This window comes from Lytechinus variegatus, chromosome 14 (genome assembly GCF_018143015.1).
Source record: "Lytechinus variegatus isolate NC3 chromosome 14, Lvar_3.0, whole genome shotgun sequence".
NCBI lineage: Eukaryota > Metazoa > Echinodermata > Echinoidea > Temnopleuroida > Toxopneustidae > Lytechinus > Lytechinus variegatus.
In genome coordinates this window covers 12,534,112-12,557,466 of record NC_054753.1, presented here as the reverse complement: position 1 = coordinate 12,557,466, position 23,355 = coordinate 12,534,112, and the positions used below count along the sequence as shown (strand labels likewise).

General features: G+C 35.8%; 1 protein-coding gene across 1 annotated transcript; it reads right to left on the bottom strand.

Moving 5' to 3' along the window:
- Positions 1-1,143: 1,143 nt before the first annotated feature.
- Positions 1,144-22,893, bottom strand: LOC121427662 (calsyntenin-1-like). Its single transcript, XM_041624176.1, has 12 exons — positions 22,524-22,893; positions 21,739-21,996; positions 14,982-15,148; positions 14,006-14,117; positions 12,916-13,106; positions 12,469-12,578; positions 11,933-12,132; positions 11,095-11,274; positions 9,786-9,931; positions 8,845-8,998; positions 7,653-7,822; positions 1,144-5,951 (listed from the first exon to the last, which is right to left on the bottom strand). Exons 1-12 carry the CDS (start codon positions 22,858-22,860, stop codon positions 5,796-5,798), a joined length of 2,181 nt encoding a protein of 726 aa, XP_041480110.1. The 5' UTR covers positions 22,861-22,893; the 3' UTR covers positions 1,144-5,795.
- Positions 22,894-23,355: the final 462 nt, after the last annotated feature.

Below are 23,355 nucleotides of genomic sequence, written 5' to 3'. Positions count from 1 at the left end.
ATGTCCATTGATCAATGAGATTATATGTTTAATAACATTCACCTTGGCACCTAATAATGACTATTCGGTCATACAAACATAGAACTTGGTGAAAAACACCTTTTGTATATTGTATTGAAATTATGATTTGATTACAATTTGTGGTTGATACTGTATATTACAGTATTATATTTGTCAGTTGATAAACTTATCCTGTATTGTTATTTTTTTTCCGGTAATATGTTTCATTCATTTTGTGAAATATTTTAATGTTTCCATGTTATGTTTTATGTTACATGCCTAGAAAGGGTATGATTTAATGTACATGTACTACAAATATTTTTGCATGTGTCTCTTCAACTATATCTGTCTGAAATTTGATTTTAGTTTCTATTTCTTTTTTTTTTATTTCTAAAATGTGTTGATTGTATGAGTGTTGGAAAGGGGAAGAGATTGGATGGGACAAGGACCGTAGAGGGGATAGGAGAGCAATGAAAATGAGATTGACGAAAGAAAAACAAGGATGCTGAGGAGAACAAAAGTGAGTAGAGGAAGGAGTTGAGGAGGGGAGGAAAGAGAAGAATTCTCTCTTGTTTCTCCATCTGTTCCTCTTCTTCTCCTCTTTACTTTCTCCCGTCCCATCCCTTTTCTACTTTCATTCTTTTCTTTATCACCTCTGCTACTCCCGCTTTTCCCGCATCTCTCACCCTTTCTCCCATATTTTTTCTTCCTTCCCCCTCTCCTTCCTTTTCTCCCCCATTCTTTCCCTTCTCACCTTCATCTTGTCTTCTTCCCCCCCTGCTCTCCCTTGCCATTTTCATCATCTCTCCTTTCCTCCCCCATTCCTTTTCTCATCTTCTTCCCCTTGTCCTTTCCTTTCTCTCTTCTTCCCTCACCTTAATCTCATCTCTCTCTCTTTTCTCTCCCTTCCCTTCTTTTTTCCTATTTTCCCTCCCCTTTCCTCTGCTTCCTCATCTCTCCCCCTTTCTCCCCCCCCTTCTCCCTAACACCCCATTCCACTCCCTCACCTCCTTGTACAGCCCCCCCCCTTTGGCACTCTTTTCCCCTTCCCACCCCTTCCCTCCTCTCCCTTGAAACCACTTCCCTGGACTATCACAACACATCAAATACACAAGCAAACACTACATGACAAATCTGTCAAGATTTAGTGTTGATAGTTTGAATTTTATTTGACTACTGCGGCAAAATGCATAATTGTCGAGACCCAGAATCCTATTTGATGTACTGTACAATTTGCACCCTGATATATATCTTTTAGTTAAACACCAAGGGAATATCAAATTCTTCATCTTCTTTTTTTTCTACAAATTTAATCCTACAGTTCCTATTTACATGTACATGTAATACCAAACGGCAATTATTTTACATCATATATTCATTCATATACATACTTGCGAGGACCGAAATAATCATTTTTTCCTCCTCTCTCCTTTTCTATCTGTTCACCTGTGAATACCCCAAAATTTAAAATAACACACAATCCTCATACTTTTTCCACAACTGATAGGCCCATCATGAAATGACCTATCAACTGTGAAATTTCTACTTCAATTCAACCCGTTTCCTGACTCTATAAATTGCTTGAAAATGAATCCCATACTTGAAACTTTCTCACACACCTTTACTACCATACCATGTACATGAAAATATGAGCTTTAATTTCCTGACCAGAGTTTCAAGGGCATGTCCCTTTTGACCGACAACTTTCGGTCCCCAAATAAATTTCGAGTTGATGCATGATTGGTATCGATTGTTTGGAACGCTGTCGGCAATTTTCATAATGTAATAAAATGGAAAACATTTGCATTAATGTTGTCCCCGGATACGAATAATTTCATTTCCAGTGCATACTTTAGAATTTTAACAATCGTAACAAATGTCAAAAGTATACAATTTACGTTGCTTTGTAATGAAAGTCATGAAGTTTATTCCAACTTTCACGACACACAATATATGCAGTTCATATTGTGGTAATTGATTATATGGGACCACTGTAAAGTCGTATTCATGTCAAATACACTAAGACGATTTTCCATTAGACTACCTTAGAAGCATTGCCAAATGCAACATAAACATCAAAATCCTTTCATTTTACATCATCGTGACAAAATAAACTTGGGAATAGACTCACAAGAAAAGTCATCGGTCAAACTGGTAATAATATTCTTAGAAACATGTTAAAGCTACCATGTATGGTAGATTTTTGGAATCACGATTTTACACTTCTCAGCCAGCAACCAAATAAGCACATCATTTAAGCACCCACCCTTAGTCCCATCCCTTATTTCCTGTGCTGGCGAGACGACTTTAAGAAGTTATCGAACTTGGCTCCCCTTTTGAAAAATTTTGTGCAACATATTTTTTTCTTCAGTTTGAAAGCACTGATTTATCACAAAAGCACAGATTTAAAATCATTCACAAAATTAATATCAAACAAATTCTATGTGCATATTATCGGCTTCATTACCATTAACAAAATCAATGAACATTCATGTATAATGTCTTTTGCAAAATGAGTGTATTTGAGATTGTTGGCTCATGTATGAGAAAGAAACAAAGATTGTAAGTACTTAGTACAAAACTATTACTGAATGCTGTTAATGACCATGAGAAATTCCTTTTTTTTTATCAGTGCAAACTACAGACTTCTAATCTATAGACACATAATTAATCAGATTTATTTACAACTTTTCAATACCCACAAACACAACTTCAGCACAATAGCTTTGTGTTTTGTTAACCAAATGTACACAGTGATATATGTATTTATTCATATACACAATATAAACACATAGAAAATTGCATGTGCAAAGCCAATAGGTAATGCTTTGAAATGCAATCGTTCGATTCATAACCCAGATCCCAGTAGCCAAATTAAAGATTTTATACGTCCAATTTCAGAGAAAATTCGAATATGATTATGTAATATGAATAATTAGAACATGATTTTAAAAGCCAAAGATTGATCCATGTTTCATCCCTAGTAAAGTAAAATTAGAGTGATGATTATGGTATAATTCACAAATTACACTATTGAAATAATATATTAATAATTACTGATCATAGATAATAATTTATATATAAAATAAACAATCAGTAATTAACCACTTCTGTCTTTGTATGTTTGAAAAACCCTGCTAATAGATTTGAGTGATTGAATCGTTAAGAATTAAAATGATTAAAGACAAGTATTCAATACAATATCACAATCCTAGTACTTCACTGTGATAAAAAAATGCTGACTTTGAGTTGGATAATAGTAACATTTTAATGGTGGGATACCAGTCATCAGGAAATATTCAACATTCAGTGTAGGAAAAATCTACTGTGATCTATCCATTGCGGAAAAACCTTAAAACATTGATGAAACGCAAAACCAAACGTGAAACGAAGTGAACACAGAACTCCCTTATTCAATTTACATCAGTTTTATACACATAAATGGCTAAGATAAATGGAAAAAACCTTCACATTCATACAAATGTACACAAATATAATATTTACTGCAACATTTATTTAATATAATACTTTCAGTAATTATATTCCTTTAAGATTTATTTTCCAAAAGCAAGTACGATAACGTCTCTGACTGAAAAAGCTAAACAAAAGCAATAATTGGAACAATAAAAGTATAATATCCTCAATGAAGCAAGATAAAGTTTGACCTAAACCTAAATTTGCAGATTTACAAATGAGGCTTTATGCAACTTCAGGTTTCACTTTATACAACTTATATTTTTCAGGATCTATATACAAGCTTTTATGTTTGTGAGGATAGCATGATTTTCAAATTAAGTAACAAAAATACTGGTTTATAATAAAGGACCATCACAGAGAATGAATCATTAAAAAACATGAAACAATTGGTTAGCAATAAATAAAATTTTCTTTTAGCATCAATATCGTCATGATAAGAATATGAGAAGATTTGTCTTTTGAATATGAGGTATAAAGAGAGGCTTGGTTTGAGAATTAAAATCATGATAACTCCAGCAAAATAACATGTAACTAAACTTTTGTCTAATTCACTCTGCGTTTCTTATACTTTTTCACTCCTCTCTACTGCAAGAAGCCATTATTATTGCATTTTTTATCTTCTTTAAAACTACATGTCCAACACTACTAATCTAATATTTTTTTCTAACAATATCATAAAAATGCCACTGTTTTCATCTTTTTTTTTGTAGTACAGCATAAATTACAAGATAATAAGATATAGTCATACATTTCTTCTCTTCTCAAAAAATACATTAATATATAATTGGTCAAAATCAATTTACAACTTTAAAATAAGAAAAATCGCCAACGAATCTCGAGAGCGGCATATAAAGTGGGAGGGGTGTTTTCAAGAGGTAAGAATTGAGATAGGGGCAGTGTTAGTCAAGGTTACCATCTACTTATGGATGGCAGGCCTCATCAAAGAGCTAGATGCCAAGAGGCGATATCTCCACCTATGATGAAAATGGAATTATCAATACCAGAATATACTTCCCCTTGAGACCTGTCTTTATGCAAAAGCTCTGTGATAGCTTTCATTCATAGGCAAAGTTTTGTTAACAAATGCAATTTTCTTGAAAGTAATACAGGTGAAAGTAGTACCTTTTGGAATAATTCTCCACTCTTCGGCAGTATTTTTTATACCATTAATTTATATATGTGGAGTACTTGTTACATATTTGTAAATGAAACGGCGTGTATGGTGTCTGCACGGCTAGGAGTGTAAAGAAAGAAATATTTTGAACCTAATTTTCTAGTTGGCAATCACCGCTAACATAATGAGGTATTCAGAAAAAATATCCACCGACATTCAACACCTCACACATCTAGTTTATTGACTGATGATAGGATAAACCCATAGAGTAACAACATTCCACAACAAGTTAGCTTTTACTCCTCAAATTGGCAATAATTGTTTATTCTTTACCCAATTTAAAAGTCTGAAAACAATGAAATGTGGTGAAAACTTGAGTCAAATGAATGACAATAACAAGATATGATGAACAGTTGCAAATTCGTATTTATGAATAACGATTTTCTATTTTCAATGATAATAGCAAATTTTAAGAAAAGTTGGCCGTTTGCAGTTTTTAATATAATTTTCAACACATTGCCAATTTAAAGAGTGTAATGATTAGCTTCAGTTGAACAGCTTTAATTCAGCAATGGCATGTCATACTGCACTGGGAATGGTATAATTTTTTTTTTCAGAATGTTTTCTCTTTCTTATCATATTCAATGTGTGATTGTTAGAATTAGGGTGAGTAAGAAACTGCAAATGTAGCCCGCTGTAGGAAATGTTGTTCCTCTATGGGTTGATGTTTGTCTAAAATTAACTCATTTTCATCACAAATTCAGCCTTTAATGTATCACAGTTTAAGTCCTTTATAATACCAACATTACATATTTCAAAAAACAAACTTAGCTTTTAAACGACCAAATAATCATAAACACTCTTATAACAAATAAGCATAAAAAACCACACAAACTTTTCACAACAGCAATTAAAATTGTACAATTAGAGACCATTTTAGACATGAAGTGAAAATTAAAGATCTTTGTTGAAAAAAAATCAACCACTCTTTGTACAATATAATAATAATGCTTTGAATTTAGGAGGAGAAAGGTTCGATTGCAAAGTTTAAAATGAGAGAAGTTGGCCAAAAAAAAAATGAAGGAGTTTTAAAAAGAAAAGGGAAGGAATAGGGATGGAAAAGGAGGATAAGAGGATGGAGAAAGGCAAGGATTGATTGAGCGAAGAAGGAGGGATTTGATGGAGAATACGATTAGGGTTGTTTTCAGAATTTCATTGTTGAATCATCCCATTCTAACGGCGTCCCTTTGATTTCGACGCAAACTTCTTCTTCCTCTTCTTCTGAACTGGAGCTTTCGTCTTCCAAACTATCCTCGTCGTCGTCTTCGCTCGATTCGTCGGTGTCTCCTGTTGGTATTGGCTGGAGAGAGAGAGAGAAAGGAAGAATCGGAATGAATGACTTGCTTCCATTTATATCAAATAAAGGCACTTATCTGTAATCAAAATAAATTGGGTAACCTTGTGAAAATTTTCACCTGCACAACATGCGCAATTGGCAGGTGAATATCATTTAATCATGACCTCATCAGCTACAAACCAACATACAGGAAACCTTAAATCCATGCAGCCATGGCATCTTTTCCTTCAGCAGAAAAATTTACCCACATTGTGCTGCACTTGACCCAGGTGAGGTGAATGGCTACCTGGGACCCGTTGCATAAAACTTTTTGCCCTAAAAATCTCTGGCAAACAAATTATGCCACTGAAAATTACACATGAAAAGACTCTGGCAAAAATTTTTCCAGAGTTTTCTATGGCAAATGTTTTATGCAATGCTTCCATTCCTGGAACGCTGTAGCACCTACATGGTGGTTCAGCTACAGCCAGGCATTAATATGATACCAAGTATTAAGCGTAGTGGAGTATATGCATACAGAAACTGCACTATATAAATGGACAAATTATCATTTAAAATTTTTTACGTAGTTAGCCAATTCTATGATATTTTTGTTTATTCTATGGATTAACAACTTTTTATTGATGCCTAAATCTTAATGGCCCAAATTCACAAAGGTGGTTTTGAAAACCCAAGGTTGAGTCCGTGGTTTATGCAGATTTCCTGTATAAATTATGCCTAATTTAGTGCATATCGGGCGCGTGTTTAAAAAATGTCCAATGCTGATGCGCTCTTGTCACAGTGCGCCAAATTGACGCCTGTTACCATGGTTATCTATGCTATTTTTTTTAAAACAGATTCAGATTAACATTTATTTGGTATAAGATAAAAATCGAATTACAATAATATAATGTATATAAACAAGGTAGTACATAAAATACCAGGATTGCTAAAAAAAGTTAAAAACTTGTAAACAAGCAACCCTCGACATATAAAATAATCAAATACAATGACAATACAATTACATTAGATACAAAAAATATACATAAAATAAATAACGATATAAATATAACAAGAAAGTCATATGAAACCTTAAGAATTAACTAACATTAAAGAAATAATAAGAATCATTCAGCATAATTTGAATATATCAATAAGTGGCAAGTAGTGAGCTCTTTCATTTATTTTTGAATGAAATGTAATTCAAAGTACCCTTTATATCACTGTTTAGAGAATTCCATTTTTTGATCCCTGAAATCTAATTGATCTATTTTGTAAAAAAAGAATCTTTAAATTTTGGAAGACGAAAGTCGCCCTTTTTCTTGTATTAATTGAGTGATAATAATTTTCAAATGAAAACTGTCATAAAAAAAACTATCTGGCAACATGGAGTATTTCAATTTCTACAAAGATAAAGATGTTTCTTGGGAAAGAATATCTATAAGTCCACTCTTCGAACAGTGGACTCATGAATATAATAGCGTATCTAACCATGGTAACAGGAGTCAATATGGCGCACTGTGACAAAAGCGCCCATCAGCATTGACATTTTCTAAACACGCACCCGATACGCGCTGAATTAGGCGTAATTTATACAGGAAATCTGCATAAACCATGGACTCAACCGTGGGTTATCAAAACCACCTTTGTAAATTCGGGCCTACATGTGTTATCAACTTCATGTATCTACTTTAAAGCATGAGCCCATATCTATCTCTAACTTACCCCTTCCATGGGATTTACTGTGATGTTGAGGGCCGAATCGTCCCAATCCATGTCTTGACCGTCGAACGCTCTGTTAGCCTTGTGGGCAGCGTAGATACGGAACACGCCAAGGACGATCATAAAGAGTAGGAATCCCACGCAGAGAACGACAACAATCGCCATTGCTGTACCTGTAACAAGGAGGGGATACAGGAAAATTACTTATAATTACCAACGAAGTTCATGCATTGATACTAGCAGAACAATTACTAATAAAGTAAGGTAATTAATCAAATAGCAATATATCTTAAAAAAGGTAAAGGTTATGCAGTATCTTGTATCTAATATATTTTCAACTGTTATTCCATTTACTACTGAAATTTTCATTTCCCATAGACTCTGTATAAAACCTACCTAGTTCAAGTGCATTACAGGTTAAAATCAAAAGAAAATTTTCTACACGATCAGTCAGCTCCACCGTGAAGCTACAAATTGATGACAGAAAGATTCAATGATAATCATTATTTAATTATCTAAAAAACAATTACTTTTTGACAAATGCCAGATGTTTAATTAGAACATCACCACCTCAAAACTAGAGGAATATTCTCATGGGCACAGAAGAATTTCCCGTTATAACCATTACAAATGAATATCAGGGCCTGTTGCATAAAAGTTACGAATATGGTCACTTTGCCATCCAGTGGTAACTACCATAGTAACGCTGATCAACAGCCAATCAGAATTGAGGAATCCATGGTAGTTACCATTGGATGGAAAAGTAACCATAGTGGTAACTTTTATGCAACAGGGCCCTGATCTATTCCTTCCTTGCTGTAATAAATGGTGGTTATAAGAGCTGGCCGGATAGATCCGCTGGTGGAGCAGTTTACATGCAAGCAAGAGTCATGGGTTTAATTAAACGTGGTTAGGTTGGTGTAATTCCTTACATTGTTTCTTTTGACTCTGTTCATCCTACCAATTGTGATAGAATAACATTTCCCTCTTGTTTATCTATTTTTTCGCAGTCATTGGAGATGAATCAGTCAACCTGTCTTTAGTGGCTACCGAAATTGTCTCCCATAAGAAAAGAATATGTGCAACAGAACCTGACTATAAAGGCCACCTGTTGTCAGTGGCCACTGTTTCTGCTCCTGAGTGGCCCTTATAGACAGGTTTGACTGTACATCGATCCTATCAGATATATACTTACTTGATATTGCGCTCTTTGATGATGTAATATGCTGAGGAGAATGTTTTTCTTTGAGCTGGTCATGAACTCTCACGTTGTTATGACTGAACATCACAGACTGCTTGACGTGACTTGGTTTATTCAGGGCACGCATTGTTTGATGAAGGACTCCGATCTGCACCAAATGAATATAATTGATAAAACACTTGGTATAAAACTAAACACTAGTCAATACATATATAGTAACCTCTGCATAGGTCGACCTTTTGTAAACCAAATAATCACTAAAAGTGAAGCAGTTTATCAGTCCAGATAATGCCTAACATATGTTAAGTCTTACTTTGCCATGTTGCATAAAAAAGTGCTTTATCACTGCCCTACATCAATAGTTGTGGAGCATTGTGTCCCAGTGGATTAGTCTTCTGACTTTGAAACAGAGGGTTGTGGGTTCAAATCCCAGCCATGGCGTAATTTCCTTCAGCAGGAAATTCATCTACATTGTGCTGCACTCCACCCAGGTGAGATGAATGGGTACCTGGCAGGAATTCATTCCTTGAAATGCCACCGCACTGTAAAAGGCTGTGGGGATAAAGCCAGGGTAATAATATCCAGGTCCTTTGGAAGCGCATAGGGATGCTATGACATAATGTAATATGCGCTATGCAAGAACTGTGTTATTATCATTATTAAAATTGATGAGATTAGAAGAAAAAATTTAGACTAAATAGGAAAACTTGAGAATGTGTCTTGCTAACATACCCTGACATCAAAGTTATTGCTGACAATCTTCATAAGAAAACTTAAGACATACATAGGCAACACTTTATAGTAAACTACTTACAAAACTATATAGGAACATTACATAAGTAAGTTATATAGGAAACTACATAGGAATACTACATATGAACATTACATACTATACAGGAAAATGACATAGGAAAACTTGTGTTTTGATCACATACCCTAACGTCAAAGTCATTGCTGACAAATCTTCCATTGAGTTCTGAGCAGTGAAGGGTGAGACGACGATCCTGGCTTTTACCCGACGATGACTGAGTGTAAGAGATTTGCCTCAAAACGTTCTGATAATCGTTCAATGTAGCTAGTCCTGTATATACAATGAGATGTAGAAAACATAAGCTTGGTGAATAGAGGTACACTCATCAACAAAATATAGAACAAAGAACAAGTACGAACCCCTCCCCCCCAAAAAAAAACACATGATATCAATATAAAAAGAAGAAAAGAAATTGATATTCTGAAGGAGAATCTAAGTTCTGTTCCACTTGTATAATAAAAGTCTCAAGTTTTTACTTTATGACCTTGATTACTGTTCATTTCCACAGTGGATATATATTATAAAAAAAAAATTGCAAGTCATCTTTCCTCAAAGTTTGAAATTCAATAATACATCTATATATAAATATTGATGTAAATCAACATAAGGAAATCAAGGAATTACACCCCTTATAAACTTTCCAATCTAGTACACATAATAGAAATACATGTATGTGAAATATAAGACATACACAACATGCAAAGTTAATGCAAGTTTCCAAGGGAACTAAATCCTCACTTGCAGTGACGAAATAGAAAAACAACCAACTTCGAAATACCTTAAATCTGGCAAGCACTTTACTCCACATCTGCCCCTAAGTGAGTCCTTGGTCAAAAGTGATTTTTATGAACCTCGGCAGTGACTATGGACTTCTTGACACAGGAAGTAATTTGTCTCCGACCCCTCCCGTACCCAAATATATACCCCTCCAAGGTCCCTCCTACTGGCGAGGATAAAAGCCCACACATATGTTCTAGTTTCCTTTCGCCCTTTTAGAAAGTAGACTAGCAAACAAACAAGCCAGCTTGTTTGTGGTGTTGGGTTTAAAGACATAAAAAAAGTACTTTTTGATATTTGTGTATTTTAGTGGAAGAGGGCAAGATCCTTAAATCATGTATTATAGAAGATTTCGATAAATTCTAACCCGTTTTAAAAGAATATTTGATTCATTAGCAGTTCACCGAACCGTATAGACTATGCAAAGTGAAACTAAGTAGATGATTAGACTAAATGGCTATAGCCATTTGAAAAAAAATGTAAATTGGCAGTCAATTAGCCAAAATGGTTGTGGACGAAGTAAGACTAGACTAATGGAAAGTAGACAAATCATGTGGAGTCAATTCTGCAATTTCCTGACACATTTACCATTAGCTAAGATAAGTGTTTCAACCTAAAAGCAAAAACTTAATTTGACCAGTATCTCAAATTCTTACCTTTGATGACCATCCCAGAGTCTGAGTTGACCACGGTCAAGCCATGCTGCTGAAGGACCTCCTCCGGAATGGTCAGTGTTTCTCCGTCCATCAGCTGGCCCTGCTTGACCAGTACACTGCAGGAGTCTAGGTTATGGGTGATCAGTTCTGGGGTGTTACCACCAGTCACTTCTTGTTGCTCTGGACAGGGAAAGACAAGACAAGACAAGATGGAAACTTTTAAATTTGATATTTTTGCTTTTAAAGAGTTAGACAATTGTGATACAGTGAGGTACATAAAGCAGAACACATATTGCTACATGGAACAGAATTTTCATAATTCCTTCATGATCTTCATCATTATTACCAGTATTCTCATCTTCATTCCTACCCCTTCCTCTTCCCTCATCTCCTTTTTTATTTCTCTCCTCCTCCTCTTCCTATTCTATTTCTCTCCTCTTCCTTCCCTCCTCTGCTGCTTCACCCATTTCCTCCTCCTCTTCTTTTTCTTTCCTCCTTCTCTCCTCCTCTCTTCCTCTTCTTCATCTGTCTACTCCTTCCATCCTCCTCTTTTTTCCCTTCCCCTTCCCCAACTCCCTCCCCCTCCTCTTTCTCCACTCCCACCATCTCCTTCTCTCCTCCTCCTGCTACTGCTCTTCATCATTACCACCACCATCATTGACCCATGAAATCCACTGATGGGCTGAATCTTCTTGTCAATACCCTTAATACATTTTCTTTTACATATACAAATGTACACAGATCCTCTTTACCTTAAATACACACAAATTTCACTGAATAAATAATGGCCCTTCATAAATACAAAAATAAAAAGTCATATCTATCCAGTTCCACTGACCTGCACCAAGTTCCTCTTCCTCCTGTTCAGTCATGATGCTGACAATGGTGACGGTCTTGAAGGGCTTGATGCCAGCCACTAGGTTAGCAATGGTCTGAGATGTTGCCTGGGATCCGGTGATGCTGATGGTAGGTTCATGGGGGTGCAGGACCATCACATAGGAGGAGACATCTGGGATGGTGATCTCAACACCGTTGCAGCTGGAGAGGAGGATAAATAAGAAGATGCTGGATGTTGTAATAATTTTGTAATGAGTAATAATGTTATAATAAATATTTCGCTTCGCATTGTTATGGATTCCTTAGAGTGTGACTATACTTGTCAGCCTGTCTTACCTATGTACGATGCATGCACCATTTCCACTCCCTGGGGAGAAGTGCATTATTTCAAGTAGTCATCCTCTTAATAAGTAATCATGGCCATCACCATTATTTCCATCATCATAATCATCATCATCATCATCACCACCACCACCATCATTATCATTATCACCACTAACACCATTATTACCATCATAACCACGTCACTGCACATACCTTGCTTTGGTAGAGATAGAAAGGGGGCGTCGGCCCTGGGTGGGGAAAGTCCTTTCATTCACATAGGCAACCTGTTGAAGTACACTGGAAAATTGTTCAGTAAGTTCACCCTGAAAGAAACAAAAGGAGAATATGTTATGGTTTTTGAGCAAAAAGAAGAAATGTGTGTGTCAACACAATTAATCATAGTGTCATTGATGAGATGTGATATTTATTACTTTATCAATACTTCAGATATTTATTTCATAGAAAGTTTGATAGCTCGTCATACTCTGTGAAATAAATTTAATATTATTATTTTCTAATCTTAAATATTAATTTTGAAACTACATAGATGAAAGTGATGGACAAATTTTGCTAAATCTGCCAGAGCTGAAAATATGGTCAGTGCTGACAACTTTTGCGAAATAGTGTCCAAGGCACAGAAGATTGAAAACCAAAACTTACAGAAAGGGTGAGGTTGGTGCGGGCAGTGTTGATGCGAGCCACGCTGACTGGTAGGTTGCCGACGTTGAACGATAGACCCTCTTTGCATCTGACCATACAGGTGACCACCTCTGGGGTTTCGATGTGACCGGGGAGGATGCTAAGGCCGGCAAGGTAGCCCTGGAAGTAGTTAGCAAACTTGTCCTGAGCTCCTGGAGGGGTGAAAAAGGACATGAAGAGATTACAAATATGAGATTATTAAAATCTTGGATTTTACAATTTATGAATTAATGTAACAAGTAACAATGCACTTGACGTTTAAATCTAAAGCTCCTTCCGGTCTTAAGGTGAGGTAAAATTGTGAAATTTTGAAAAATGTAAATTTTTATATGTCCTACCCATCTTGAATACTGTGGCCAGGTTCTTGTCCAGTCTTGTAGACTTTCTTAAGCCAAGCAATCACTTGCATCTTTTCCTAATAGTTTTTTCTTCAATCATTACAAACAGATACTTGATGTATCAAGTGCTTCATCAAAGTGGAATATTATCATTGTATTTAAAGCCATCAGATAAACATTGAAAATAATGCTCAAGAAACCTTTGCTTTCACTAAGCTATTCTATAAAGGGAAATGAAACCTTTGGATCAAGTTGGCTTGTGAACAACTTTTCCTTTGATCGACTATAAATTACCCCCAAAATGTCTCTTTTTGCTTTTTCTTAAGATGATACAAACTCTTCATCCATGATATATTCTTTAAAAATCTGTATTACATGCTCTCCTATAGAAAGAACACATGATCTACAGATAGATGTGATAAAAGAGGCAGTTTAAGTGAAATATATACTAAAGTAATGGGGAGCGTTGTTCACAAGTGACATCACACATCTTTGTCGCATTGACAATGGGAGGATCTCCATAGCATTAGTGATCGCAATATTCAAATGCTCATAACTTTCTCATTATTTGTCTGATTTTTCTCAAACTTTTGTTGATCTGTTTCTTTGATTTATCTGTTTTCACACAAGCATCTTGTTCCAAAGGATTCATTCTCCTTTAAAGTTACTAAACTATTTTCATCAACATTCAAGAACGTTTGGAAGATACATACCTTTATAACATGCTCCTACAGTAGTAGCTGTAGGATTAGCAGTGTGATGGAGTGGCCAGTCCTCTGATACTCTAGGACCGATCTGAGCTTCTCCATCAATGAATAAGGAGGCCTAAAACAAAAAATAGCAAAGGAAATATGGTTCAAATATATGTGAAACAGTTGTGTACCAGTTCACCGTGACTTAGCCGTGAACCAGAATAGCCTGGGGTTTAAGTCGCTGCCCGGCAAGCAGTAGATGGCAGGGTGGAATCCGACTGGTTCCAATTTTTTCTGACTTTCTGACTTCTGATTTTCAATGCATAGGAGTAATGCAAAAAAAAATGTTTACAAATTATATTTTTCTCCTGTTAAAGCCTCTTTATTTAGTTGTGTATGTGTATATCACTATAGATAAATTGTTTTTATCATCAATATGACCCTCATCACTGTGGATGAATTCTAATGCGGTGCCAAGCTTTTGGTGTTGGGTCAATGTTTACATCAGCACAACACCAACATAGAATGAAGCAAGTTGTGGGACAAGACTAGCTAGGTGTCAAACTATCAATAATGTAGTCTGGATAACTTTTTTGTTTGTAAACTCACATGAGGTGTTGAAGCTAAGTAAGACGATTTTGCATCTAACACCACCAACACCGAATTTGAAAGCACCCATTGTGCAGCAAATGTACTGCAAATCCTAGTTTTCACAGGGCTAACAAACATTTTGCAAAGGCTTTGCAAAATGTTTGATCCTATGTGGAAAAATTTTGGCACACTTCTGCTGAATAATAAAATGCGAATATTCAAATTTTTTGACATTGGCATTTGGCATCCTCGCAGAATGTTCATGAACCCGATGATACCATGCTATAAAAGGTGCACGACACTCATCTTCATTTTTTTTGTTTTACATCATAAACCCTTGTCTATTCTCATATCCTTTACCCTTACCCTATCCTTAAAAAAAATATCAAATTAAATCTTTCCTCACCTGTAACTCCTCGATGTTGATGGTGTAACGATGCCACTCCTGATCGCAGACCTGTTTGAGTTTCCACCGATACATGGATGGGTAGAAACCATCACCCGTCTCTTGCCGAGAGACGAACACCAACCTACAGTTGTGGACGTACAGGCCATAGTGATGCCGACTCAGACCTGGAGGAGGGTGGGGGATGAGACAGAAAGGTCATGAGGAATGATAAATTACATTATGTCCCTTTTTTGACATATTAATAGGCGGTAGACCTTGGTTCTGAGAGGTGATAAATAAAATTTTGATAAATTGATTTATAATTTCATTTATCCAGACAACTTTACTTAAAGTCAAGTCCCCCAAAAATTCAAATGAGCATAACTCTGTCATCAAAATCCGATGTAAAACAAGAAAGTAAAGATATTTCACATGTGTTATAATCACGACACAGGTGGTATGCAAATCAGGGAATTGATGACATCACAAAGTCACAAATTCTTTTGTATTTCACGATATGAAATATTTCATTTTTTCCTATTACAATTTAAACATGGCTGATTTTTCTATAAGCATGATTAATTGCTGCTGCTTTAACCCTTGTCAAATCTAAAATAATTGAAACATTCTATATTACATACAATAAAATAAGAACCAAAGTTAAATTGAAGATAATGCCCCTTTATACAAACAGAAGTAAAACAAGATATTGGTTCTGGCATAAGCTTTCTTTATATGGAAATAAAGAGGATTTTGGATGGACTCTAATAACTGGAAATTATTCTAAATTAAGTGGACATCAAAATTCCTTGGTCAGGTCAAGGAACAGGATGGGGGAGCTGCCATCAAACAAACATATAACCTGTATTACCATGAACTGGTCTAAATTCTTCAGGCAATCAAATTTGCCTTTCATTTCTCTTCATAGAAAATTTTCGCACCAATTTTCATATTTCACAACTTTCTATTGACAAGCACCTGATCATATAGCAGGGGTAATGCAGATCATGAGATTAACCCATCATCTGCTAACTTCATTTATGCCGATAGATTGTAAAACAGGAGCTGAGCGGTCATGGTAGGTATTGGGTTAAAACAGAAAGGTTACTAGCATTCAACCGTGAAATGGATTAATATAACCATGACATTGGTTAATAACCCTATAGGGTCAATTTCACAGAGTAATGATCCTGTTTTCTCCCTAATATTCTTTTTCTTTTTTTCACCCCTTTACTCTCTCCCATCCTCACCATCTCATTCTCTGTAGTGTTAATTTTAACCACATAAACTTGCGGAAGATGAATATGTAGGTTAATTGCAAAGAAAGAGAGTTTTCTCACTCTGAAGATATTATCATCATCAGTAGTTCGTATTCTGCAAAATTACCCAATTCTAAAAAAAAGTTTCCATTGGAGTGCTATGACAAATAAAGTTGAGTTGCCCTGCATTTTAAGTATTATGATCTAAATAAGCTTTCCTATTTCCTTTCAAAAAGAACAAGCTGAAATATGAACATGCTCTCAGAGAAGTAGTTTAGTTGACTTTTTGAATCATTTTGCAAACTTTAAAAATATGCGTAGAGTAATATCAGTTCATACTGTAACTTTTCAAATGCTGACCATAATAATTCCTTAATCAATATATCACATTTAATATTTATATAATCTTGCTTCAAACACAGGTCAAACCCAAGATTTCCTTTCACTATAAGCGATCTCTATAGGTTTCAGCCCTACACTGAGTAACTCCTTTAAGAGTAGGACGCTGATGAACAAATCAAGCAACATATCTTGTCAGGGAGCATCCGCAGAAGGGAACTATGAAATTGCACTCAAGGACCTAGCCCCTACAGAAACAAGAATGTAGTAAAGATAAACATTCCTGATTTCATAGTCTGGGGGCAGTTGGCTGGATTACGCAAATGACCACTAGTTCTGATAGCAGACTAAATAATTAAACCTTTTGGCCTTATTCGCTTTGAACTCCTGGAGATTTCGATACAGATTTTTAAACTACTGTGAGGCTTATAACAAGAGGAAGAGGGGGGAAAATGCTGCTTCCGCTAGCAGCTGTTCGCCCCGGACAGGAAATATTTGATAACCGGACCCTTTCAAGGAATTCTTACCAACATTTTGAAGTTTGAAATAATTCAGACAATCATAATTGATTGTTCTAAATTGTGTCAATTCATTATAGCTGGTTTAGGATTCTGTAACAACAATGGAGTTGATAATTGATTATCTAGTTAATCATGGAGTATCATAACTCTATAAATTAGTTTTGATAAAGACAATGTTATCTTTTTCCCCCTGCAATCCCATGACTACAGATAAGTTATCTTCATGTATCAACTATGAGTAAGATTGCTATTTATAACAGAACATAAAGGAATCTATCATTAAACTAATTAAGAAATATTGATAATTGCCTATAAATATCAAGCATAATTATGAAATCATTCTGTTATTTCCTAGATGCAAATTAAAATGTTGGGGAAATGTATTGCAATTCAATCAATTTGACATTGAAAGTTAAACCCTCTATTACAACTTAAAAATGAAATAATTCTATTTGAAGACTGATAACATATGGGGATCGCTTGATGTATCGGACTTAAGAAACAAATAGAATATGTGAATTAGAGGAAGAAATAAGTTAGGGAAGATATGAAAATAATCAAAAAAGAATAGATGAGCAAGAAAGATCCTCAGCAAAAGAGGAAAATACAAATAGGGAACTCAACTGCCTTCGACATTTTACGCATTCTAATACAATAAGACTTATTTTAGAAGTGTCTCAAAACCATATACACTAGCCATTTTCATATGATGTTTGTGAAATTGTAGGTTTTTGTGTCTTTCTCATGTCCTTTTTGTTTGTTTTTCAATGTGCTTTGTAAGCTTATAAATGAAAAGTAATTATTTATCATCATTTAAACACTTCACATATAATTTCTATTCTTATTGATAAAGAAAACTTGCTTAAACATAGTTAAGATGAGATTTGAGGCACAAACAGTGTCATTGAACAATGCATTGAACAGCATTACTGCATAAAGTATAAATTGGTTATTTCTCTAACATTAGAGGTCCTCATTTCATACATTTCATGCCCCTCCCATTATCTATGATTACGCAATCAAAGGTAATAGCACTTTAACAAACAATAACACAGTAATCGTTTATAAAAATCACAGATAGCTCACACCTATTGGCACAAATCAAAACAGTCCCTTTGTTTCGATAATATGATAAAGTGATGACTCAGAAATTATTATGTTGTTCTCTAACAAAATGTCAAATGTTTTCTCCATGGTCAATAAGATTGAAGTACAATGAATACTGTTTAAAAAATATCTTGTGCAATATTATGTACCCATTTGATATGTGATACATTAAATTGGACGAAATTAAATGCTTACTTTTACTTGAACTTGGCACATCACTAATGAACGGTTACAAAATGCAGTTTGAACCAGTGTCCATGTACATGTATACATGATCACAAGAAGAAATATCCCCCCCTTATTTTCAAAAGTTTATTCTATTCCTTTAAATGGGTTAGTAAACCCCCATTGAAGTTTCACCTTCACATATAGAGCCCCACTTGATATAAAACACTTGTCACTCTGTAAGATACTCAATAAGGATCTGAATAAATGATCTAAGATAGTCCGATGAAGTAAACAAAATCCTTTCCCCTTTATTTCTATGTCAACCTGTCAACAAGGACGATTTGGAGAGAGAGAGGGGGAACTTCTTTACCCCTCTCCAATCTCCATGGTGATCGGAAAGCCCCCTTCCTGCTACGGATTTAGGGTCAGGGGGGTAAGCAGAGGGATAAAGGGGGTCAAATTGTGATTGGGGTGTCTTGGGTTCCGGATGAACAGGAAATATGCAGTAGGTTTGATAATTGAAATCAATACCAATTAAAGCCATGCCTTGTGAATATACTCAAGATGTTTCTTTATATTTGTATATTTTATTTTTTCGGAAAGTCACGCTATAATTGGGTGATCTAAAAATGCAGCTTGAACTTTGTAAAAGATTGCCAAATGTAAATGTGGGAATAAACCATGCTTTATGATTTTCACATTAAAATAAAAAAGTTTTGTGACAATTATTGAGGGTTCCTCACTACTACTTTTATTTGTGAAGGGTTTGTGAGGCCATGTCAATCTGTGGGTCATTTTTTTAAATTCAACCACGACCTGGCATCCTTTGTAATGCTTAGATATCTCTTTCTAATGTATGAAGTGCTATGTAAAACCAGAATGTTATCAAAGTTTTCTTGAAGATCTAATTCTTTTAATTAATCTTGACAAGGGTAATACCAAATGAGGCCTCAGAAATAACCTCAAGACTGACTATATTCCCTTATGGTAAGATCAGTTTCATTCTCACTTTAATATCAATAATCATAAAAAAGTACATAGGGAAAACACCTGGATGGAACAACTTCTCATCGTGAGTTTGCAAATCTGGGAGGTGTCGAGAGCTAGTAGCAATGGGACAATATCAAATTAGAAAACATCCCATATCCCATTAGAGAATTCTAGAGGTCATGTTTGAAAGCATCAGACAAGAACAAAATGGAACAGAAATAATAAAAAGAATGCCATGAATGGATGTATATGTACATAAATTGAAAAAAGTAGGCACTGGCAGCTCATGATTTTTTTTTCAATTTCTTACAGTTATGTCTTGTGTCTCTGCTGGAATTTGTACAATTTCGAACATAATTTGTTTATGATATCTTCATTTTTATCAGAATTTCTTCTAAAAAAGGCCATGTTCAAACTATTTTATTGGACTATTTTGTTGACGATTTACTTACTTGCTTGTAACTGTAACATACATAGGCTTTCACTGTTTAAAACATCTTCTCCCTTTTCATATATTCTTCCTGAAATGTATACGCCATGTAACATTCAACTGCTATTATTTCTTGTGTATGACCTTTAGCAATATCACTAGAATTACTACAATTTTGAAATGGTTGCAATAACAAAAGACCAACTTTTCAGTAAATTGCCTCTGTTCTAAATGTAACATGTAACATTCAACTGTTGTTATTTCTTGGGTATGGCCTTTAGCAATATCATTAGAATTACTACAATTTTGGAATGGTTGCAATAACAAAAGACCAACTTTTCAGTAATTGCCTCTGTTCTAAATGTTCTACCTTTCATTTCAAAGAACACATACATGTTTTTCTTTCTCTATTTTTTCTGTCTTTCAACAAATGATACTATCACTCAAGGTAGAACATTCGAAATCCCAATCAATGTCTGCTCCAGAAATGTTAATTCCTTGAGCCAAGCAGTGTCTCTCAAAACAGGTGTATCCTCTCAAATCCACAGTCTACATTACAATCAAAGGGGCTTCCTCATTCAAGAACTGACTCTGTGTATCCATCGTCTTGTAACATACACTCACAAGGATGTGCGCTGCAAGAGCATGACAAACAGAACCAACAGCCAACAGGAAATTACATAGAGCTGACGATGTCTGCGCTCTGTGAAAGGAAATATCACCCGGCTTACTTCAGTACATGATATTCCGCCACCCCTGGCGAATCCTAAACATTTGATTTTGCTCAGCCTACAGGGTTTGCCCAAGTTTTTGTCGTCTATTTAAAGGAAACATCCATCCTCGCACCTCATTAATCCCCCCTTCACGGAATCCCTGTTACCCTTTTGCAGACTTGTGAGTCTGTATGTGATATTCCTCCCCCCTGGCAAATCATAAACATTTGATTTTGCTCAGCCCGCGGGGTTTGCCAACAAAGTCTACTGGGAATGACCTGGTTTTTGTTGTCTGTTTATAGGAAACATCCGTCCTCACACCCCCATTAATCCCCCTTCATGGAATCCTTGTTACTCTTCCTCATCTGAGTTGCGGAGGGAACCCGGTGTTTTGGGGTTAACGCCCACCACAACCCCATCCATATATAGAGGACATGATAGACAGAGGCTTCTGTTAGAGTGTCAACAACACTATCGTCAATAACAGAAGATTCAGATACTGTCTTAGCGGTGCAGAGAGCTTTGCATATCGTGCATGTGCCACTCTTGAATGACAAGAAAGCACCATCTTGGTTTTTCAAAGTAAACCTGTATGTTAATTTCCTCAAAATCATAATAAAAGAAAGAAAATCTCATAAGGTAGCCACTTTGACACCTGTTTCTTGAGCATGTGTTGCTCCATGTGTCATTGCTGCTTATCACAGATGCTATCGCTACCATGCGGCATCATCAGGGACAAGAATGTGGACTTGCTTTACATCAGGGTCTACGGACAACAGATGTGACATTAATATTATAGGAATTTTCATCTTTACACATGGACAGCTGAATCTATGTTGTAACATTTCCAAAAGGAGGTTGTATCACTGCTCTAATTCCTGCCTTGTAATTGTCACTTGCAAGGTGAGGTTTTATTTCTTTTCTTTAAATCATGACAACCTGAGTGAAGAAAAGCATATGCATCCAGTATGCAAACTCTTGAAACTCCAAATTAAAAGATTTACATTAGGTCTTTGAAATGAGTTTGAAGTAGTCATGTTCCTTAGAATGCCCATACATCAGCCAAGAAATACCTGCTTATGGAAGTACTCTATAAGGAAAATTACCATTACTGACAAAATCGTGTCACAGGTATAAGTTTTCTGCAATACATATCTGACCAAAATTTTCTTGAGTAAAAGTTGTGTCCCCTAGAGAGCAAGGAATTCCCCCTTGAGGACAACTCTCAGAGATGATCATAGCTCTCACCTTTGCTGTCTGATTTGCAAACAATATACTCCGGATCTCCCCCGACGATGTTCCGATGCTTCATCCAAAAGGAGATGGAGAATGTCGAGGTGAGGTTGTCGGGCGGGGCAAACTGGTCGGGAACGATGACAGCATCCCTGACCCCATCAAACTGGTAGATCTGGTCACTCTCGTTGCCGTTGTCCGAAGTAAGCTTCTTGGTCCATTGCTCACCAGCGTTAGGGCGGGGCAGGAGGTCGTAGGTTCCTGCATCAGCATCTACACAAAAAAAGTAGATGGGGAAGGGGTGTAAATTACAATTCTTTTTTCTTAATCTTGGGGGATGTTCGATTTAAAAGTTTGTAAGTCATGCATGACTGTATATGCTTGTAGCGTGATCCTTTGCCAAGTAAGATAGCTCAACAGAGTGAGAAAGAATTTCCTTGAGAGCTTATAATGACAATTAAAATATTCAGCATTCAGATACTTGTTGACAAGAAAATTATAACAAACATGTACAAAGATCAGATTTCATCTGAAGCAGATAAGAATAAAATAATTGAGAATCTTATTAAGCAGTTAGCATAATAAGAACATGTTCGTATTGTGTGAAGAGTCATGCATAAGATGTGCATAATTAACACAAGCTTTCTGAAACATTAAAGCATAAGCCATGTGATAGACGGTACAGTTGACTACCCAGAAACTATCCCTGATGTGAACCATATTATGGTGCAGTCAACATCTGAAGTTGTGCTCCTTTCATTTCACTCTAACAATTACTCTTGAACAATCTTTAAACTTACTGCAAAGCGTACGCTGAGACTGCGTGGAGTAGGTCTCTCTATCACAGCCGAACCCGATATGATCAGTCTGAAGCGTCACGGTCGTGGTCAGCGATGACGAGTTGCACAACAGGCGTCCGCAGGTATCCAAGTAGGCCTTGGGCGCCAAGGGTGTGGCCTTTGATCCCGGGAGGTACTCAATGCGCTTGGGGACACCCTTCCAACCTGGCTGGCATTGCTGCGAGACGTGGATGTTGACTGGGATGGTGTCGCTGCAGAGGCCGCTGCAATCGCAGGATTGAACCTGGAGCGAGTAGGTAGATCCTCCTTCGGATGTTAACGGTGAGGTGGCAGACATACGACCTGGATATGGAAGATATGAAGAAGAATGGAGAATTAAATATTTAAGTCTTTACATCACATAAAATAGCAAACAATTTGATAATAAATGTATTTGATTAATAATCAATAAATACATTTGATAGTCAATAAACTTGACCTTAATTGCATCAATCAATGGTATCTCCATCTAGTATCTGTAACACCTGTAAGTAACATGACTAGATTAAGAGAAATCATTTTTCATTTACGTCCCATCGTCAATGCTTAATTTGCTCAAACTTTCCCTGGAATGAAATCATAAGTGCATAATTTAATGATCAATATTTAATATATACCTGGATGAATAAAAAAAAATTCTTGACAATGTGATGTACATCTTGGACAAAGTAACAGTTTCAAGCAACACATCCAGTATACAACAACCACAGTATATATTGTTTCATACGGTGGGTAGGTAAAATGTCTATAGATTTGTTTTAAAACTACATCAAAACAAAAAAATCGAATGAAT